This window comes from Podarcis cretensis (genome assembly GCF_951804945.1).
Source record: "Podarcis cretensis genome assembly, chromosome: 16".
Lineage (NCBI taxonomy): Eukaryota > Metazoa > Chordata > Lepidosauria > Squamata > Lacertidae > Podarcis > Podarcis cretensis.
Window position 1 is genome coordinate 36,527,242 of NC_137186.1, and position 18,746 is coordinate 36,545,987.

An 18,746-nucleotide genomic window follows, 5' to 3' on the forward strand; every position below is an offset into this window, starting at 1 on the left:
GGGCAGCACACGCAAATGCCGTTTACCTCCCCGCCAGAGTGGTACCTATTTATCTACTTGCACTTTGAACTGCTAGGTTGGCAGGAGAGGGACCGAGCAACGGGAGCTCACCCCGTCGCGGGGATTCGAACCACCGACCTTCTGATCGGCAAGTCCTAGGCTCTGTGGTTTAACCCACAGTGCCACCCGTGTCCCCCTGTGGCTCAGAGAAGCAGCCCAAACCACCAGAATGCCTATATTATGCAAATCCAATTGGGAAAAAAATACATAAATGCAGTAGACAGTATAGTAACAATTGCAAAGTTATTTACTAGAAACTACTACTCAAAAATTAGATATTAAAAAGTAGCTTTTCAGTTGATCTCCAAGTCCAGTGTGTACATAATACAAATCCTATTTTTTCAGTGCTGTAGTACATTCTTTTCTAATTTCTTCATCTTCTCTTGTATTACAGCACTGACTAAATAGGATTTGCATTTTGTAGATACTGGACTTGGTGATCAACTGAAAAGCTACTTTTTATTATATTATGAAGTTGATTTCGACATTATGAGAAGCTGTGTCTAATTTCTGAGAAGTAGTTTCTAGTAAATAACTTTGCAATTGTAACTATACGGCCCATTACGTTTATGTGGGTTTTTCACAATCAGAGATGCTGCAAGCATGCGACAGATGCCCCGCCCCAGGAAATGGCTTCATCTGGCCGGCTAAACCAGGTGAGAGGAGCTGGTGGGTCTCAAACACTCAGTGAGCTAGGCACTTCCCCTGCATGCGAAGACAGGCTCCAGCAAATTGAGCGAATGAGACCAATAGTGTAATGAAGGCCGTTTCTGCATGCGCTGCAGTGAGAAGTGAGGGGCAGATGGAGCTCGTCAACCTGGGAAGATAGCCCATCTAGGAGTAGGAAAACACTGATCCTAAGCCTCCACTGCCTGGGAGGGGGGTATCTTTGGAACAAGAAGAAGCTAAGGAGTTAAGTCCTACACAAATCCTGGGTGGAGTCGGTTGGATGGTGCCCTGTACACCTTCTTCTGGCAACTCCTGCAGCCAAGCTGGTGCCAGAGGCATTGCTCTGCTTTCCTTTGGACCACATCAGTGAGGTCACCTGGGCAGCCGAGGACCTCCATACACACTGCCCAGGCTTATCCCCTAGGGAGATCACTTCGGTGCTGATAACACAGCAGTTTAACTTCGCCCCCAGAGGTGCTCTCCAATGTCTCTTGAGACAGACAGATGCCAACTTACTTGCCGCTGAAAGTCACTCATACTACCAGGAAGTGTTATCTGGGCCCATTTAAGAACATCAACATGATCATGTGATAAAGCTTTTTCCTGGAGCACAACTCTTTTCAAGGCTGCAAGTGGGGGCTGCATAATTGACTGATCCCCTTGTGGAAAAAGCTCTATGTGCTTATATAGGAAGGCAGAAAACTGCACAACAGCAGGCCAGCCTACCCATCTAGACTAGTGCTGTCTACTCAAACTGGCAGCAACTCGTTAGAGCCTGTGGCAGGTCCCTCCCATCACCTGCCATTTTCTCCTTGATAATGAGGGGTATTTCCAGACTGTCACTGTTTTGAATTGTGTTTGGAAACGTACTGCTCTGCCTCTGAGGGCTGCCACTCCAGGCATCAATTTCTTTCAGCAGTAATTACCTGAGTTAATGCATTTAGACTATGCTTATATATATGATTGTCTTGAATTGGCTTGGGAAATTCTCAGGTCAGAGCTGGGCTGTCTTTTTGAATGGTATATTGCTCTTAGTTCCCTTTGTTTTAATCTACGGGACATGTCACTGGTGCAATGCAGAAAGTAAATGGATCCGAGTGCTTTATCTGCTTTAGTGGTGTAAAAATTAGCCAAGTGCGTATGGGAAAGGTGGAGGAGGTGGAAGAATGCTATACTTCACTGGCGATGTTAGTATTAGTCTGTCATGCTGTTTGAAGTGCGAACAAGGTATGATCTTTACAAAAGGAGAAGTGAACATTAACTTGTGGTAGAGGGAGGTGATGGCAATACATATGATTTATCTAGGCAAGGGTCCAAAGAGCTACTGGGCATACCCAGTGGGAATTATCTGAGTTTGTTTGCATTTGTTAGACACTTCAGAAAACAAATTATCTAGGCGTTGCACAAAATCCACTTGACTCACGATACAATTCTGCTTGTAGGCGATCCACAGTCAGCTTTAAAAGTCCAACCCAGCACAAGACCCAGACACAAATAGGTTGCACAGGAAATCACAATGCAGATTGCATGCGCTGAAAGCAACCAGCAAATGTAGGCACTGAAATTTCCAGTCATGTTACAATCCAACGTAGTGTGAAACCCAGGACTCAGCTACACTCAATTATATCATTATAACTGTGTTATAAACATGCGACACCACATGGCGCTGTAGTTTGTTCCTTCGCCAGTGTGATTTTCCATTATGAGCTTTATAACACGTTTTCCTGTAAGGTTTTTTTTTTAATGTGTCTAGATCCAGCAGAAGATGATTCACCCTCTACAAAGCCAGATGAGAACCAAAACCAGCCATCTTTTGAAATCCACACAAATTTTGCAATTTAGCCAAGCAAGGCCTACAAAAACAAGCAAGGTGTACAAAAACATGCATATGCTAGGTTCACATTTTAGTGAAAACAACTTACAAATCATACATTATATTAGGGGAAACTGCTTTGCACAAATTTGTATTTGAAGAGAAATTTGCACTAAAACGCTGGTGAATTCTCATGAGGACTTTTCCCCAAAAAATAATAATCTCAAACTGATATGGAAATATGCCGGGATAAATGAAAACCAAGATTGACAGACTCACCCATTCCTACCAGGGTCCCACTTTTATTATTTGTACTATTCGTTATGCACAATCAGCTTGCCTTTTTTTTAATAAGGAACTTACTTTGTTTCTATTGGTCTGATACTTCCAAAGAACTGGTGCATGGTATGGTAGAGAAGTCCCACAATGGTTATCCAAGCTGTAGAGAGAGGGAAAGGGACAGGGTGTTTATTACATGCCAGTTTTGCAGCTTGAGCAAAAAGTGGAGGGTGGGAAAGCCAATTTAAAGCCACATTGTAAATTGGCAACGTCACCTCTTCCATCATTCCCCACTTCTACTTTTATGGGGATTCCAACCATTCACTTAAAGGAAGAAGGAACACTCCTTCTCACCTCCCGACACACACACACAGTTTTAGAAAAGGAATATCAACACAGGACAGTGTAGACTTCTCACCACCTTCATAATGTAATGAAGCTAAATTACGGTATATAAATATTGTCTCTAGTAAAACCTCCTTCAAATGGCTTCGAACTCAAAGGCAAAATGAGTGGCTAAGCATTTTGTGGAAAGGATTCACGTGAATACCAGAAATTCAGGTTTGCCCGATTGAAGTGCTCTGGGATGTGTGCCCAACCAAGCTCTATGTCAGGGGACTGCCATCGGAAGAACAGGTGGTGGAAAGGCTCCAGGAGAATATCAGAGACACTACAGCAGAAGAGGGAACCAGTAGGGGGGGAGCAAGAGCTCCAAGGGAAAGGGAGTCGGAGGGGAGGCTCTGGGATACTTCCAGTGAGAACAGTGAGGAGGTATCAGGACCCCCTTTAGGGACCCCCATCCCTCGCCGGAAACTGTCACGCAGAGAATCCAGGAGACGCGTTTCCGTTAAACAGCTTTTATGTTGGAAACGTTTCCGCAGACGCCCACTGTCAGATTCTACCAGCGACTGACGGAGCCATGCCAAAGGGCTCCGCTCAAGTCAGAGCTTTACTACACTGAGTAATCTCTGAGGGATCAAGCTTTTACGCACAAGCAGCTCATTATCCCATCACACTCTACTTATAGTAGACCCATTCAGATTGATGGACTTAAGTTGATCAGTTCCATTAATTTCACAGGAACTACTCTGAGTATGATTAACTTTGGGGTTGGAAGCAACTTCAGGATCACAGAATTGTAGAGTTGGAAGGGAGCTCCAGGGTCATCTAGTCCAACCCCCTTCTAGGCCAGAATCTCAATTAGATCATACATGACAGATGGCCATCCAACTTCTGCTTTAAAAGGAAGGAGAATCCACTACCTTCTGAATGAAGCCTGTTCCACTGTCAAACAGCTTATACCATTCTTCTTAATATTTAATTGGAATCTCCTTTAATGTAATTTGAAGCCATTGGTTCGGGCCCTGCCCTGTGGAGCAGCAGAAACAAACATGCTCCATCTTCCGTGTGACAACCTTTTACATACAGTGGTACCTTATTTTATGAACAGGGCTGTCTTAAGCATATGCAGTGCTGGGGTGCAAAGATCTGCCCGGCTCCTCACCCCATTACCCAGTCCCAGGAGTGCAGGAGGGCAAAGCCAGCCAGCCAGCGTCTTGCTGGCTCGGTCGCCCCCGAACTCGCACGCAGAGCCGCCTGCAGCAGAAGAGCCAGTCACAGCGCTCCGGCCAATGGGCGGGCTCTTCCCCAGACTCAGCTCTCAGGCCCCAGACTCTTGGCCTGGCGCCCCTGAGAGCCCAGCACCCAGGTGCCCTGCACCCCTAGCGCCTATGGGTAAGACGGCCCTGTTTACGAACTTAATCCATTGCGAAAGTCCGTTCTTAAACCGAAGCGTTTGTAAACCAAGGCATGCTTTCCCATAGCAGCAGGGGACTCAATTTACAAATGGAACACACTCAACAGGAAGCGGAACATGTTCTGCTTCCAAGGCAAAGTTCACAAACCAAAACACCTATTTCCAGGTTTGCAGCATTCTTAATCCAAGTTGTTCATGAACTAAGCTGTTCTTAAACCAAGGTACCACTGTATTTGAAGATGGCTATCAGATCTTCTCTCCATTTCCTCTTTACCAGGCTAAACTTCCTCAACCGATCCTCTTAAGGCTTGGTTTCCAGACCCTTGATCACCTTGGTCACCCTCCTCTGCTTATCTTCCAGACCATCCAGATCCTTCTTAAACTGTAGTACCCAGAACTGGACACAGTATTTCAGGTGAGGTCTGACCAAGACAGAATGGAGTGATGCTATTACATTCCTCGATCCAGGTTTACATCCCTTAATACGGACCTCCTATCATCCTACTGCAGCAAATGCATTTTTATTTAAAACAAAAAAGCAGACTTTTTGCATGTAGGAAACAGGGAAATGCAAAGAATGAATAATTGAGGCGAAGGTGTATAAACAGTGTACAAGCAAATCAGAATGAATGCTCATGGTCATATAACCTCCCTGCAAATGAATCAAAACGAATGCTCGATAGAGACTGGATAGAGTCTAACCTCTACGTAAGTGTTGTGCAATCAAGTCAAGACAAACGCTCCGTAAACAGGTCATCTGGAGAACCACAATGCAAAGAGCAGTTCAAACAATCCTTCATAAATAGATTTTTAAATACACATTCTACCCTGAAAAGTTGCATCTGTTTTATACAAGCCACTTTAGAAGCCATGACTTTGCATCCATCCCCTCCCAAAAATCCTTGGAAATATGATTAGGTGACGGTCTCTAATCTATCCCACAGAACTGTGGTTCCTAGAATTCCATGGAGAGAAAGAACAGCTGCAGAACTAGTTTAAACAACCAAGAGTCTCATGGTTCCTTATTAAGACTTATTGTGGCTCAATAAATCTATCTTTAAGGTACTCCCAAACTTCTTTTTGCTGCTTCGTTTTTGCGGCAAGGAACCAACACGATTTGACTGTGCAGTGCAGATGTGACCGCTAACAATGAACAGCCTTAGCTGCATGTGATTCAGATGAAATAATGTGAAGTTGTAGGAAATACGCTGATGCTCAGACATTGCTGGCTAAAGACTAGATGGCAACACCTAGATTAGATGAGTGACAAAAGAGTATGCAGCAGAGGATTTTGATGTTGTAAAGGGGGTTACTAGAAAAGATCATGGGTGACGGGCGAGCTGTTCATGTCCTGTATCAACATATGAACTGGAAGAAGGCTGCAATGACTAGCCCTACATCTGATATTGCACAAACTAAGTCCACACATGCAACAAAAACATATGCAGGCAGGGAGCTGATTGCACAGAATTCTAGACATATGGAAGTTTTTGAGCATACAGCTGTACACACAAAGGCTCCCCCTTTCCCTGCACACATTCACTCTGTATTGCATACCTGAAGCCTTGATGGCTGTAACATGCTTTAGGTGGGGCTGCCCTTGTATCTGGTCTGGAAGCTGCAGAATGCAGCATCCGGACTTCCAGTGTGGTGTTGTGGTTAAGAGCGGTGGACTCGTAACCTGGTGAACCGGGTTCGATTCCCCGCTCCTCCACATGCAGCTGCTGGGTGACCTTGAGCTAGTCACACTTCTCTGAAGTCTCTCAGCCTCACTCACCTCACAGAGTGTTTGTTGCGGAGGAGGAAGGGAAAGGAGATGGTTGGCCACTTTGAGACTCCTTAGGGAAGTGATAAGGGACGCGGGTGGCGCTGTGGGTTAAACCACAGAGCCTAGGACTTGCCGATCAGAAGGTCGGTGGTTCGAATCCCCATGATGGACTGAGCTCCCATTGCTTGATCCCTGCTCCTGCCAACCTAGCAGTTCGAAAGCACGTCAAAGTGCAAGTAGATAAATAGGTACCGCTCCAGTGGGAAGGTAAACGACATTTCCGTGCGCTGCTCTGGTTCGCCAGAAGCAGCTTAGTCATGCTGGCCACATGACCCGGAAGCTGTACGCTGGCTCCCTCAGCCAATAAAGCGAGATGAGCGCCACAACCCCAGAGTCGGCCACAACTGGACCTAATGGTCAGGGGTCCCTTTACCTTTACCTAGGGTAATGATAAAATGGGATATCAAATCCAAACTCTTCTTCTTCTCCTCACAGGAATGGATTGCTGTCCCCATGCAACTCTGCTGCTGAAAGAGCTGCCTCCATGACCAATTTGCTACCAGGCCAGGTTCAGGTCTTTGTGTTAAATTCGCAAAGCCCTAAACAACTTGGACCTTGACCAATGACCAAGGTCCAAGGTCTTCTGATGAGGCACTGTTTGTGGTTCCTCATGCAGCTGACATTCAGTCAGAGTTTACCAAGTGTGGCAAGTCCTGGCTTTGCTTGGAAGGAGTCGTCTCTGATCACTTTCAGATTTCTTCGGAAAAATGCATTGCTCAGGATGCACTCCTTTTGAACCTGGGATTCTCCGCCCAACAGCTTTTGCAGATGTGTTTGATGCCTTTATTGTTTTCACCGCAGCATTGTACTTTTTAATATTACATATAATGCCTTGCAATATTTTTATATGAAAGTGTGGTTTATAGATCTTTAAATAAATAAATAGCTGGATGTCAGAGGGTGAAGCCACTTGGAATGGGCAACATTAAGGGTGGTGCCCAGTCACACGTTGATAGAATATGTTGCCGATTGACTTGAGTAGGGTTATGGGGTGTTGATGCTCCTTTGTAAGAGTATTGGGACAGAAATCATAAAATACAACTGGGTGCTTCAGCGACATGTTGCTTGGGATCCTTAAACTCGCGGCACTTGTAAATGTAAGATGAGAAGTCTTGAACTTAAAGTAATTTATAGCAGTGGGTAACATTCTGGTTCTGGGTTTTGGTTTTTGTCTCTGCCTGATCCTTATGGCACTTGATCTCCAGATTCATAAATGGGTGTTTGGGTTGTGTTTGGTACTTTTGCTTCCTTTCTGGCTTTTGCATCTGGTATTTATGGAAATTGTGTGCAAATTTCTGACCTCTAAAAGCTTTTTTTACAAAAAAAAAAAATGAACACTCTTCTGTGTTCCTTGAATTACTCTCTTCGGAGTACTTTCCCTTTTACGACCAACATGTGGAAGCCCTTTGAATCCGGCAGGAACTAGAGAGGAGAGTCAAGATGCCTTTATTGTTTTTGGCTCAAGGACTAACCGAAGTTTGGCTTGATGTTCTTGCCTCCCTCCAAAATACCTAGCTCCATCTCAATATTCTTGCCTGCATCTCTCACCTCCAACTTAGCAAGTGCAGAGAAGCCTGATTAAGGCTGCAGTTTTATTGCATGCATTCTCTCTCTCTGTGTGTGTGTGTGTGTGTGTGTGTGTGTGTGTGTGTGGTTGGTGTTCATGACCTCTGTGACTGCCACAATGCCCTGCATTGTTGTAGCATTACAAACCTTTTTGGCCACGGTTGCTAGGTGACCGTTCCAGAAGAGCAAAGAACCTACTTTAAAATTTAGCAGGTGAGGCATGGGTCAAGTAAATTTCAGTCTGATTGGCTAGAGGTTCCAGCCAGTTGGATAGTGAATGGCCACTTGGGGATCATTTGTCAGTGAGAATAGAATCACAGAATTGTAGAGTAGGAAGGGAACCCAAAGGTCATCTAATCCGACCCCCTGCAATGCAAGAATCTCATCTAGCTCATACAGGACAAACGGCTGACCAACTGATGCTTTAAAAATCTCCAATGAAGGAGAGTCCACCACCTCTTGAGACAGTCTGTTCCACTGTCAAACAGCTCTTACTGTTAGCAAGTTCTTCCTGATGTTTAGTCAGAATCTCCTTCCCCATAACTTGAATCCACTGGTTTCCATCCTACCCTCCGGAGCAGGAGAAAACAAGTTTGCTCCATCCTCCATGTGACAGCCTTTAGATATTTGAAGATGGCCTTCACATCTCTTCTTCTCCAGGCTAAACATACTAGCTACCTCAGCCGTTCCTCGTAAGGCTTGCATTCCAGACCCTTTATCATCTTGGTTGCCCTCCTCTGCACACATTCCAGCTTGTCAATATCTTTATTACATTGTGGCACCTAGGACTGGACACAATACTCCAGGTGGGGTCTGACCAAGGCAGAATACAGCAGTACTAATACTTCCCTTGATCGGGACACTATACTTCTGGTGATGCAGCCTAGATGTTCAGCTTGTGGTAAAACCCCTAGATCCTTTTCACACATACTACTGTCAACCCAGGTGTCCCCCTTTTACATCTGTGCAGCTGTTTCTTCCTGCCGAAGTTTAGAACCTTACATTTGTCCCTATTGAAATTCATTTTGTTAGTAGGAGAGTTAAGAGTTGGTTGGCAGGAGGAAATAAATTGGCTGGGGTGGAGAATTAGACTGAGTTGAGGGGAAAGCTGCTTAGAGGATCACATCAGGAACAGCGACTATCAACGGCCAACAGTCACTTTTGAAGCCCCCTGTACATGTGTCAGTTTCCCCTTAGGTAAATAAAATCCCCTTAATAAAGCCTGTTTAAGTTTATTCTAGGGACGCAGGTGGCGCTGTGGGTTAAAGCCTCAGTGCCTAGGGCTTGCCGATCGAAAGGTCGGCGGTTCGAATCCCTGCGGCGGGGTGCGCTCCCGCTGCTCGGTCCCAGCGCCTGCCAACCTAGCAGTTCGAAAGCACCTCCGGGTGCAAGTAGATAAATAGGGACCACTTACCAGCGGGAAGGTAAATGGCGTTTTCGTGTGCGGCTCTGGCTCGCCAGAGCAGCGATGTCACGCTGGCCACGTGACCCGGAAGTGTCTCCGGACAGCGCTGGCCCCTGGCCTCTTAAGTGAGATGGGCGCACAACCCCAGAGTCTGTCAAGACTGGCCCGTACGGGCAGGGGTACCTTTACCTTTACCTTTAAGTTTATTCTGCCAATGGTGGTGACTCTCTCATGCACAAGCTTAACTACATTGGCTCACAGTCTGTTTCTGAGCACAATTCAAAGTCTTGGTGCTGACCTTTAAAGCCCTAAATGGCCTCAGCCCTTTATACCTGAAGAAGCGTCTCCACCCCCCATCATTCAGCCCAGACACTGAGGTCCAGCTCTGAGGGCCTTCAGGCAATTCCCTCACGGCAAGAAGTGAAGTTACAGGGAGCCAGGCAGAAGGCCTTCTTGGTAGTGGCGCCCGTCCTGTGGAATGCCCTCCCATCAGATGTCAAGGAAATAAGCAACTACCTGACTTGAAGAAGACATCTGAAGAAATTGATTGATTGATTGATTGATTGATTGTATTTCTATGCCGCTTTTCATTCAAATGAATCTCAAAGCAGCTTACAACCAATAAATAACCATAACATAATAAAACATAATAGCATATAGTGAATACGCCATACATCATATAAAATAATTAACAAATTATCAATAAAACAGTTGTAATTTATAAAAAAAACTTAACAAAACAGCTACTAAAAAATAAGCTAAACCTCACAATTACTGCAAGTCATGTGATTAACAGACCAATGCAGCATTTAGAATCTATAAAACAATATTAAAAACATTATCAAAATAGCACCTAAAAATATAAACTAAGCACTAAGTTCCTTCACACAATCTCTTCATTTTTATTTCCTCTTCCCTTCCTGTGCTTTTACCCTTTTGTATCGTGTTCTTCTAAGATTGTACGCCTGTAGGCAGGGACTGTCTCTGTATGTAAGCTGCTCAGAGAGCCTTTGGGGTTGAAGAGCGGGGCACAAATACTCCAATAAACAGATAAATAAAATTACTACGAAGTTTTAAAGCATTCCGAGGGAATGGATGGCAACAAAAAGTTTAAAGAAATGCTGGCATGGGCACTTGCAGTGCAGACAAGGGAGGCTGGGGGAGCAGGAATCCCTGACACACACCTGCCTAGGAGTCAGCCAAAGAGAACACAGTGGGGGTTTTATTCCAAGTAAAAATGCAGGGGTAGGAATGCACTGTAAGCCTACAATCGCAAACACGCTTCGTAGGACAGGGATGGGTAACTGATGGGTCTATATTCCGTGGATTCTGGTGCCAGCTGGACCTCAATAATAGCATGTAAAACCAGAGTAAGCTTAAAACTCTGCATCTCCCTGACAAAGCACAGCATTCTCTCTTAACCATTTTCTTCTTTTGTCCATTTCTACAGATAGAAACTGTGCAGTTTTCTATTGCACCTCCTGTCTCCCCCAGCTAGCATGGCTACCGGTCAGGGGCAATGAGAGCTGTGTTCCAACAACACCTGGAGGGAAACATTGGCTTCTCTGTGTTAGAAGATTGCAGAACTCATCACTGCAGTAGGCAGTTTGCACATTCAGTTAACGGAGAATGATAAGCCTTCCCCGTCATAAAACCTTCATAAAGCATAGATCTTACCTTTGTTCTGAAATGCTTCTCCAGGGATAGAAATATAACTCTGCCCTTCCAATGGGAAACGGTAGTGGGGCACACTCAGGTGTAGGGGAGGCATCTTGACCAAAGAGTAATCTGTGTAATAATACAAGCACATGCAAAAACAATGATAAGGGGGAGGGAGGCCACACAAACAGTACCTCAAGTTAAGAACTTTGCTTCAGGATGAGAAATCCACTCCACTTCCCCGTGGGGAGGAGTTGTGGTGGACCGCGTGGCCACCCACCCCCTTCCGGGGGTACGGGACTTAGTCCCCCATTGCCTGGGGGGTTCTGGCCATGTCAGAGGCTGGCCAGCCAATCCACTGGCCGGGGGGGCGGTGGCTGGGACCATTTAAACAGAGGCGCGAGCCAGAGGGCTTCCTCTTTGGCTCGCTTCCTCAATCACCCGCCCTCCCTCCCTACTTTGCAGGTTTTAGGCACTGGCCTTGCTATGGACCTTGGTTGGTCGCCGTTGAGGGACCTGGTAGGAATTTTTCCACTTGGCAAATCGGCACTGGCCACTTGGTTTTCGCCTACCTCGTAGCAATCATCACAACTTTGTTAGGGTTGTGGTTAGGCATTAGAATCATAGAATCATAGAGTTGGAAGAGACCACAAGGGCCATCGAGTCCAACCCCCTGCCAAGCAGGAAACACCATCAGAGCACTCCTGACATATGGTTGTCAAGCCTCTGCTTAAAGACCTCCAAAGAAGGAGACTCCACCACACTCCTTGGCAGCAAATTCCACTGTCAAACAGCTCTTACTGTCAGGAAGTTCTTCCTAATGTTTAGGTGTTTGACCTTGTGATGGGGGAGGGGAGGTGTGGCCATCACCTGCCCCTCCAAGCTTAAGGGTATTCCATTAAAGGAATCCGGGGGTGTTGATCTTGTCCGAAGCCCAGGGCGGGGGCTAGGGCCATGACACAACCCCGCCGGGAACACCGGGGGAGCTCGAGTTGGTACGCATTGACAGGGCTCTCCCTTCCGGTGGTTTACCCTTACCAGACTTCCTGCACATCAGGCAGGAGTCCATTCAATGCCTAAGCCAATAGCGCTCACATTCTGTAATCAATAAAGTTGTGGCCAAAATTTGCCCAATATCATTAACCTAATATCCGTGTCCTTGTGTGTGTTATTTCTCAACGAGGGGGTGGCTTCGGGGTCTCGACACACAACAGAAATCATGCGGTGGTGGCAGAGGGAGGCCCCATTAGCTAAAGTAGTACCTCAGGTTAAGAACAGTTTCAGGTTAAGAACAGACCTCCAGAATGAATTAAGTTCTTAACCCGAGGTACCACTGTAGCTTCTTTTGTCCTTCCTGAATCCTCCAGCACATAATTTCATTACATATCCCCTGAGTTCTAGTATTGTCTCATGTAATACTAGAGGTCTGTGCACCAGCCCTTCCCAGAGGCAATAATATAACATCAGTTCCCACACAGCTACCCCATCCAAGAAAGATATGTGTGCTAGAAACTAGTTTTTTCGATTACTTCAACTACATGGAATTGGCGGAAATGACTGGCAGAATCCGAGACCAGGGAGAAGAGTTGGTGGAAGAAGATTGGAGGAAATTCAAAATCTATTTACAGAAACATTGTAAACTTTTTGAATGTTGACGACATTGAAATGAAATGAAGGGGTTCTAGTATTATGGTAAAAATGGTTTGATATTAGATGAAAGTTTGAAGCTAAAATATGTGAGGAAATGAATTTGCTGAACCAATTCGTAAGTGGAATACAAAAAAGGGAGGCGTGAGGAAGTCAGGAAAATAAGTTAACTAAAGAGGAGAAACTAGAAAAATTGTTTATGTTTTTGTATCTTTGTATTTTTGTGTTTTTGTATTTTTTCTTGTGTTTTTTGTTTTTGTTGATTGTCTTGTAATTCTTTTTTTGTTGTGAAAACTTAATAAATATCTTTAAAAAAAAAATAGAAACTAGTTTTTTCATGGTGGCAGAATTGGAGCTGCCTTAGCATAGGATGTTTTTAAGCATGGGTCTAAAATAGTGTGGACCAATGCATGTAGGCCACCAACTAATCACTGCAATAACCCATGTGAAACATAGAATCATTAGAAAGCCACTTTTGGAGACCTGCAACTGAATCAAAAAGCTTTGGTTAATATTCTTCCTTCCCTCCAATCCACTGTATAAACTCTTTTGTGATGGATGCAGTCCCCCCCCCCCCAGCCCTGATTGAAAGAGGGGAGGAAGTCTTCCTGATTCTTGTCACCAAGTGAAAAGCTGCAGATGCAGACATGTCATATTGCAATTATCCAGATTCTGGTTTCAGAACAGGTGTCTGTGTGTGTGCCAGATAAGCCTCACCTGCCACGGATGATGTGCCTTCGACTGTTATGGCTGATGGGCTTCCTCCAAGATTGCGGCCCACATGAAGCATCACACTGTCAATTGTTTCAACTAAGTCTTGAGCAATGGGTACAGTCTGAGAAGCAAACCAAAAAAGAGCCACGATTATGATTGTGTGGAGGAGCAAAGGGAACCTTATGTCGAATGTGGGACTGAGAGGCCAAGCACTCCTTGTTGAAGATAGGGCTGCACATAGGTAAAGGTAAAGGTACCCCTGCCCGTACGGGCCAGTCTTGACAGACTCTGGGGTTGTGCGCCCATCTCACTTAAGAGGCCAGGGGCCAGCGCTGTCCGGAGACACTTCCGGGTCACGTGGCCAGCGTGACATCGCTGCTCTGGCCAGAGCCAGAGCCAGAGCCAGAGCCGCACACGGAAACGCCGTTTACCTTCCCGCTGGTAAGCGGTCCCTATTTATCTACTTGCACCCGGAGGTGCTTTCGAACTGCTAGGTTGGCAGGCGCTGGGACCGAGCAGTGGGAGCGCACCCCGCCGCAGGGATTCGAACCGCCGACCTTTCGATCGGCAAGCCCTAGGCGCTGAGGCTTTAACCCACAGCGCCACCTGCGTCCCAGAGGGCTGCACATAGCCTACCATAATCTGGGGTGCTGATCTGGTGCCCCTGCAGCAGCGTTGCATGAGCTCACAGTGCCCAGCGCTGGCATGCCCGCAACGGAGGAGTGCGTGTACTGGCGAATTGGGGCACGGAGGGTGAAGGAGCCCACAGTAGCATCCCAGTGCTCACCGCCAACACTGCCAGAGTGACCCCGCACTGCATCAGAGCCAAGCAGGGCTGCACTGTGCTACCTGCCCACCCACACAGGTGGCAGCCAGGCCAATTGATGCGGCACTTGGCAGGGGCAAACCAGCGTGGCCCATCCAGGTGCTCCTCTGAGTGTTGGTTCCTCTGGTGCCAGGGGAGGAGTACTGGGCCAGGCCGGGCTAGGGGCACCTGCATGGGGGCGCATGCTTCGTGCCCCCTAAAAAACCCATGACTGGGGTCACAACCCTTCTGGCACTCCCGCACTAGGACCCTGGTGCCTGATTGGGCCAATCTAATCCAGGACCACCTAGGAACCACCCACCCTGGATCCCCCCCCAATTCAATTCAGGGTTTGGAATGATGTTTAATGATGATGATTTAAGTCTAATTTGTGAATTAACTAATTAAAAAACGATACAGATCAGAACATAGGAATCATCGTCTAGGGGCCGAGGTCATATGTCTGGAGGTAAAACTTAAACATCTAGCGGAGTTTCCAAAAATAGACCAGAAGCCATATTTCATCCAGCAGAGCTTTACTTGTGCTGAAGGCAAATGTAGCTTAATGGTGACAAATCCAATACATTCAGGATTGGTACAGTCCATAAAAAATCTAGTTGCAACACTTGAAAAACTTATAAACGTATAACAAGACTAAACACTAAGCATACTATGTACAGAACAGCACACCAAAAGGAAGAGAGATTGAAAGAAAGAAAGTAAAACCCAGGCTCCTACTGACCTATATTTATAGCCAGCATGACCTTAATTGAAAGAGATAAGAGAACTAGTTCAAACCAGCTTCCCAGAAGGTATAACCCAAACAATCATGAAGCTTCTGCCTGCTTCTCTCACACAGAGAAGCTTCTAGTAGCTTCTAGAATCCTCTTGTATTAATCAGAATAGGAAAGATCTCCACACATTAGATCAATACTTTCTGAACTGACACCCTTCACTGCCCCGCCCCCAATATTTGAGCCCCCAATGATGGGAATTGCCATTCAAATTGTGTGTGTGTGTGTGTGTGTGTGTGTGTGTGTGTGTGTTACATCATGTGATCGGTTATGTGGGGTGGGGCTTGTTGAGAATTTCCATTTCACCATATGGAGCAGACATGGGACATGGAGCAGACAAGTCACACGTCTGTTTACACACCAGCACAGCTTGCTGGGAACTTCCATTGTGTGCATACCTTTTGCTTCTCTCTGTCTCTCTCTGAGAAGACAAAGAGAGAGACGACATGTTTCTTTGTCCTGATTTATAATTAATAAATCCGTAGTTGTAGTATGTTTCCACAAGCCTCACGCCTATTCTGCATGCGCAGTTTGTGTGCGCAGTTCACTCGGCTGATATAGTGTGCCCTGGCTTTGAAGCCTGAGTCACTGATTTATGTCAGAGCAGAGACCGGTGGATCTTTAATGGGTCTTCGCAGCAGGATGGCTGCGACCCTCTGCATGCCAACAGGGCTTACCTGAGACCCCCCCCCAAAAAAAAAATATATTTTATTCAAGTTGGCACCCTTGGATCAGAAATAGACTAGTCCATCTGCCCCTAGTGTGCATGGGTCATGGGTCATCACAGATCAAACACCAGCAAGCAAAGTTCCATATCACCTGCAACACTAAGCATGTAGTCCAAATCCCATGGACAAAGGAAAAAGCAGAATGGGAGAGGAAGTTTGGAGAAGAAATATATATATATATATATATATATATATATATATATATATATAATGGGAAGAAAAGTGGCAAGTTGGTTGCAGGTTTGCAGTTCATGTGTAGCAAGGCATTACCTGTGACATTTCATTCCAGCCGTGAAACGCAAGCACACCTTCCACAGTTTTAAAGAAGACCTGCAAACAAAGAAACCCCAGGTCATTTCGTTACAATATCAAAACCCTCTGCCTCCATCTCCTCCAACCCCCAGGAAATAGCATTTGAGTCAGGGCACCCCAGGTGCATATTCACTCTAAAATAATAGACACAAATCCATGCATGTCACAGAAAACCACTTGTGTTCATTAAATATTGTACAATAATATTTTAAAGCAGAAGGGTATTTATGGACACTAACAGGACAATGAAACTCCAATTACATTAGCACCCATTTATCCCCCTGCTCAAGATATTAAAACCAATGTACAAAAACAAAATGTTTGGAACTGACTAAACCTTGGAGGGGTTAAGGCAGGAGAGGGAAAATGCTTGTAGAATATATATATATTATTGCGTGTGTGTGTGTGTGTGTGTGTGTGTGTGTGTGTGTGAGAACATCAGTTGCCAGATGGAATCTTTAGAACAGGAGGTATCTACAGAAATTGTTCCAATAGAAGACAAAAGGGACTCATCTCTGCAACAGTTTATCAGTTTCCTTCTCCCATTTCAACGCTGCATTAATTCAGTTGGTTTATACATTTCCACTGCAGAACACATTTTCATTAGCTGTAGCTCAGCAGTAGAGCAGGTGTCTTGGACTAAAAGTCGGAGGGAGGAAAGCGGAGTAGCAGACAAAAGTGATGGTTCAACATGTTTTGGACACCACTGGTATCTCTCCAAGGAAATTCAGAGATTCAACATTTAATAATCATAATAATAATAATATTTTTTATTTATACCCTGCCCTTCCTGGTTCAGAAAACTGGGGTCAGGATGGCTAACAACAAATTTAAAACACTTAATTGATGCTACAAAAAAAACCCAGCATAAAATACGGTATAAAGCGTAAATAGCTGTGGGCTAAAGCCTCAGCGCCTAGGGCTTGCCGATCGAAAGGTCGGTGGTTTGAATCCCTGCGGCGGGGTGCGCTCCCGCTGCTCGGTCCCAGCGCCTGCCAACCTAGCAGTTCGAAAGCACCTCCGGGTGCAAGTAGATAAATAGGGACCGCTTACCAGCGGGAAGGTAAACGGCGTTTCCGTGTGCGGCTCTGGCTCTGGCTCTGGCTCTGGCCAGAGCAGCGATGTCACGCTGGCCACGTGACCCGGAAGTGTCTCCGGACAGCGCTGGCCCCTGGCCTCTTAAGTGAGATGGGCGCACAACCCCAGAGTCTGTCAAGACTGGCCCGTACGGGCAGGAGTACCTTTACCTTTACCTTAACAATAAAATCAAAAATCAATTTAGGGGGGAAATCCATCCAATAAACATTAGACGATCACCAGGGCTAGCTGGCTAAATTAGTCCCACTTGGGCCAGCGAGGAGACCAGGGGAGAACCAGCTGTGGGATCCCAGAGCGGGCAATCTTCACAAAAAGGGGAGGGGGAGGGAAGGAAGGGGAACAAAAGATCAGGCCAGGTTCAAATTGAAAGCCAGGCAGAATAGTTCTGTCTTACAGGCCCTGTGGAAGGAAGTTAGATCCTACAGGGCCCTGGTCTCATGGGACAGAGCATTCCACCAGGTCGGAGCCATCACTGAGAAGGCCCTGGCCCTGGTGGAGGACAGTCTGACTTCCTTAGGGCCAAGGACCTCTAAACTATTATTATTCCTGGACCTCAAGGTTCTCTGCAGGGCATACCAGGAGAGGCGGTCCCATAAGTACAAGGGCCTTAAGCCACAAAGGGTTTTAAAGGTCAAAACCAGCACCTTAAACCTGACCTGATACTCCACCGGGAGCCAGTGCAGCTGGAAAAGCACTGGGTGAATATGCTCCCATGGCGGGGATCCCGTGAGGAGCCTCACTGCTGCATTCTGCACCCGCTGAAGTTTCTGGGACAGCTTCAAGGGCAGCCCCGCATAGAGCGAATTACAGTAGTCAAGCCTGGAGGTGACCGTCGCATGGATCACTGTGGCCAGGTCGGGGTGGGAAAGGTAAGGGAGGCACTGCCTCTTCTTTTCCCACTTCCAATTCCTTTTTGGAATTCCCGTTTTTGTTACAAATGCTTTGCACGCCAAAGGTCCCAGGATCGAGCCCTAGCATCTCCAGTTAGGGCTGTTCCCTGTCTCAGATCCTGGAGAGCCGCTGTCAGTCAGTGTAGGCAGTACTGAGCTAGATGGATCAATTGATCTGTCTCAATCTAAGGCAGTTTCCTCTGTCCCTAACCTACTCTAAGGGCTGCAAAGGTAAGGGTAAAGGGTAAAGGGACCCCTGACCATTAGGTCCAGTCGTGACCGACTCTGGGGTTGCAGCACTCATCTCGCTTTACTGGCCGAAGGAGCCGGCGTACAGCTTCCAGGTCATGTGGCCAGCATGACTAAGCCGCTTCTGGAAAACCAGAGCAGTGCACAGAAACGCAGTTTACCTTCCCGCTGGAGCGGTACCTATTTATCTACTTGCACTTTGATGTGCTTTCGAACTGCTAGGTTGGCAGGAGCAGGGACCAAGCAACGGGAGCTCACCCCGTCGCAGGGATTTGAACCGCCGACCTTCTGATTGGCAAGCCCTAGGCTCTGTGGTTTAACCCACAGCGCCACTCGCATCCCAAATGTATGCATAATTCCTGGGAGTGCGCTCCATAGAACCCAATAGGTATTACTTCTCAGCACATACGTGTAGGATTAAGAATGGGTCTGTTGCTGTCAGTGTTTTGCATTAACAATGTCTGCAGCCAGCAG

The 18,746-nt window shown here is 46.3% G+C and overlaps 1 protein-coding gene across 2 annotated transcripts in view; it reads right to left on the reverse strand.

Annotated features, from left to right (window-relative positions):
• ADGRD1 (adhesion G protein-coupled receptor D1) overlaps window positions 1-18,746 on the reverse strand; it is a 275,448-nt gene that overhangs the window by 217,513 nt on the left and 39,189 nt on the right. For both annotated transcript variants that reach the window (XM_079956568.1, XM_079956569.1), the window contains 4 exons: window positions 15,994-16,053; window positions 13,400-13,517; window positions 11,054-11,164; window positions 2,906-2,981 (listed from right to left, as the gene is read on the reverse strand). In XM_079956568.1, coding sequence (XP_079812694.1) covers window positions 2,906-2,981; window positions 11,054-11,164; window positions 13,400-13,517; window positions 15,994-16,053 — 365 coding nt within the window. The remainder of the gene's footprint in view (window positions 1-2,905; window positions 2,982-11,053; window positions 11,165-13,399; window positions 13,518-15,993; window positions 16,054-18,746) is intronic.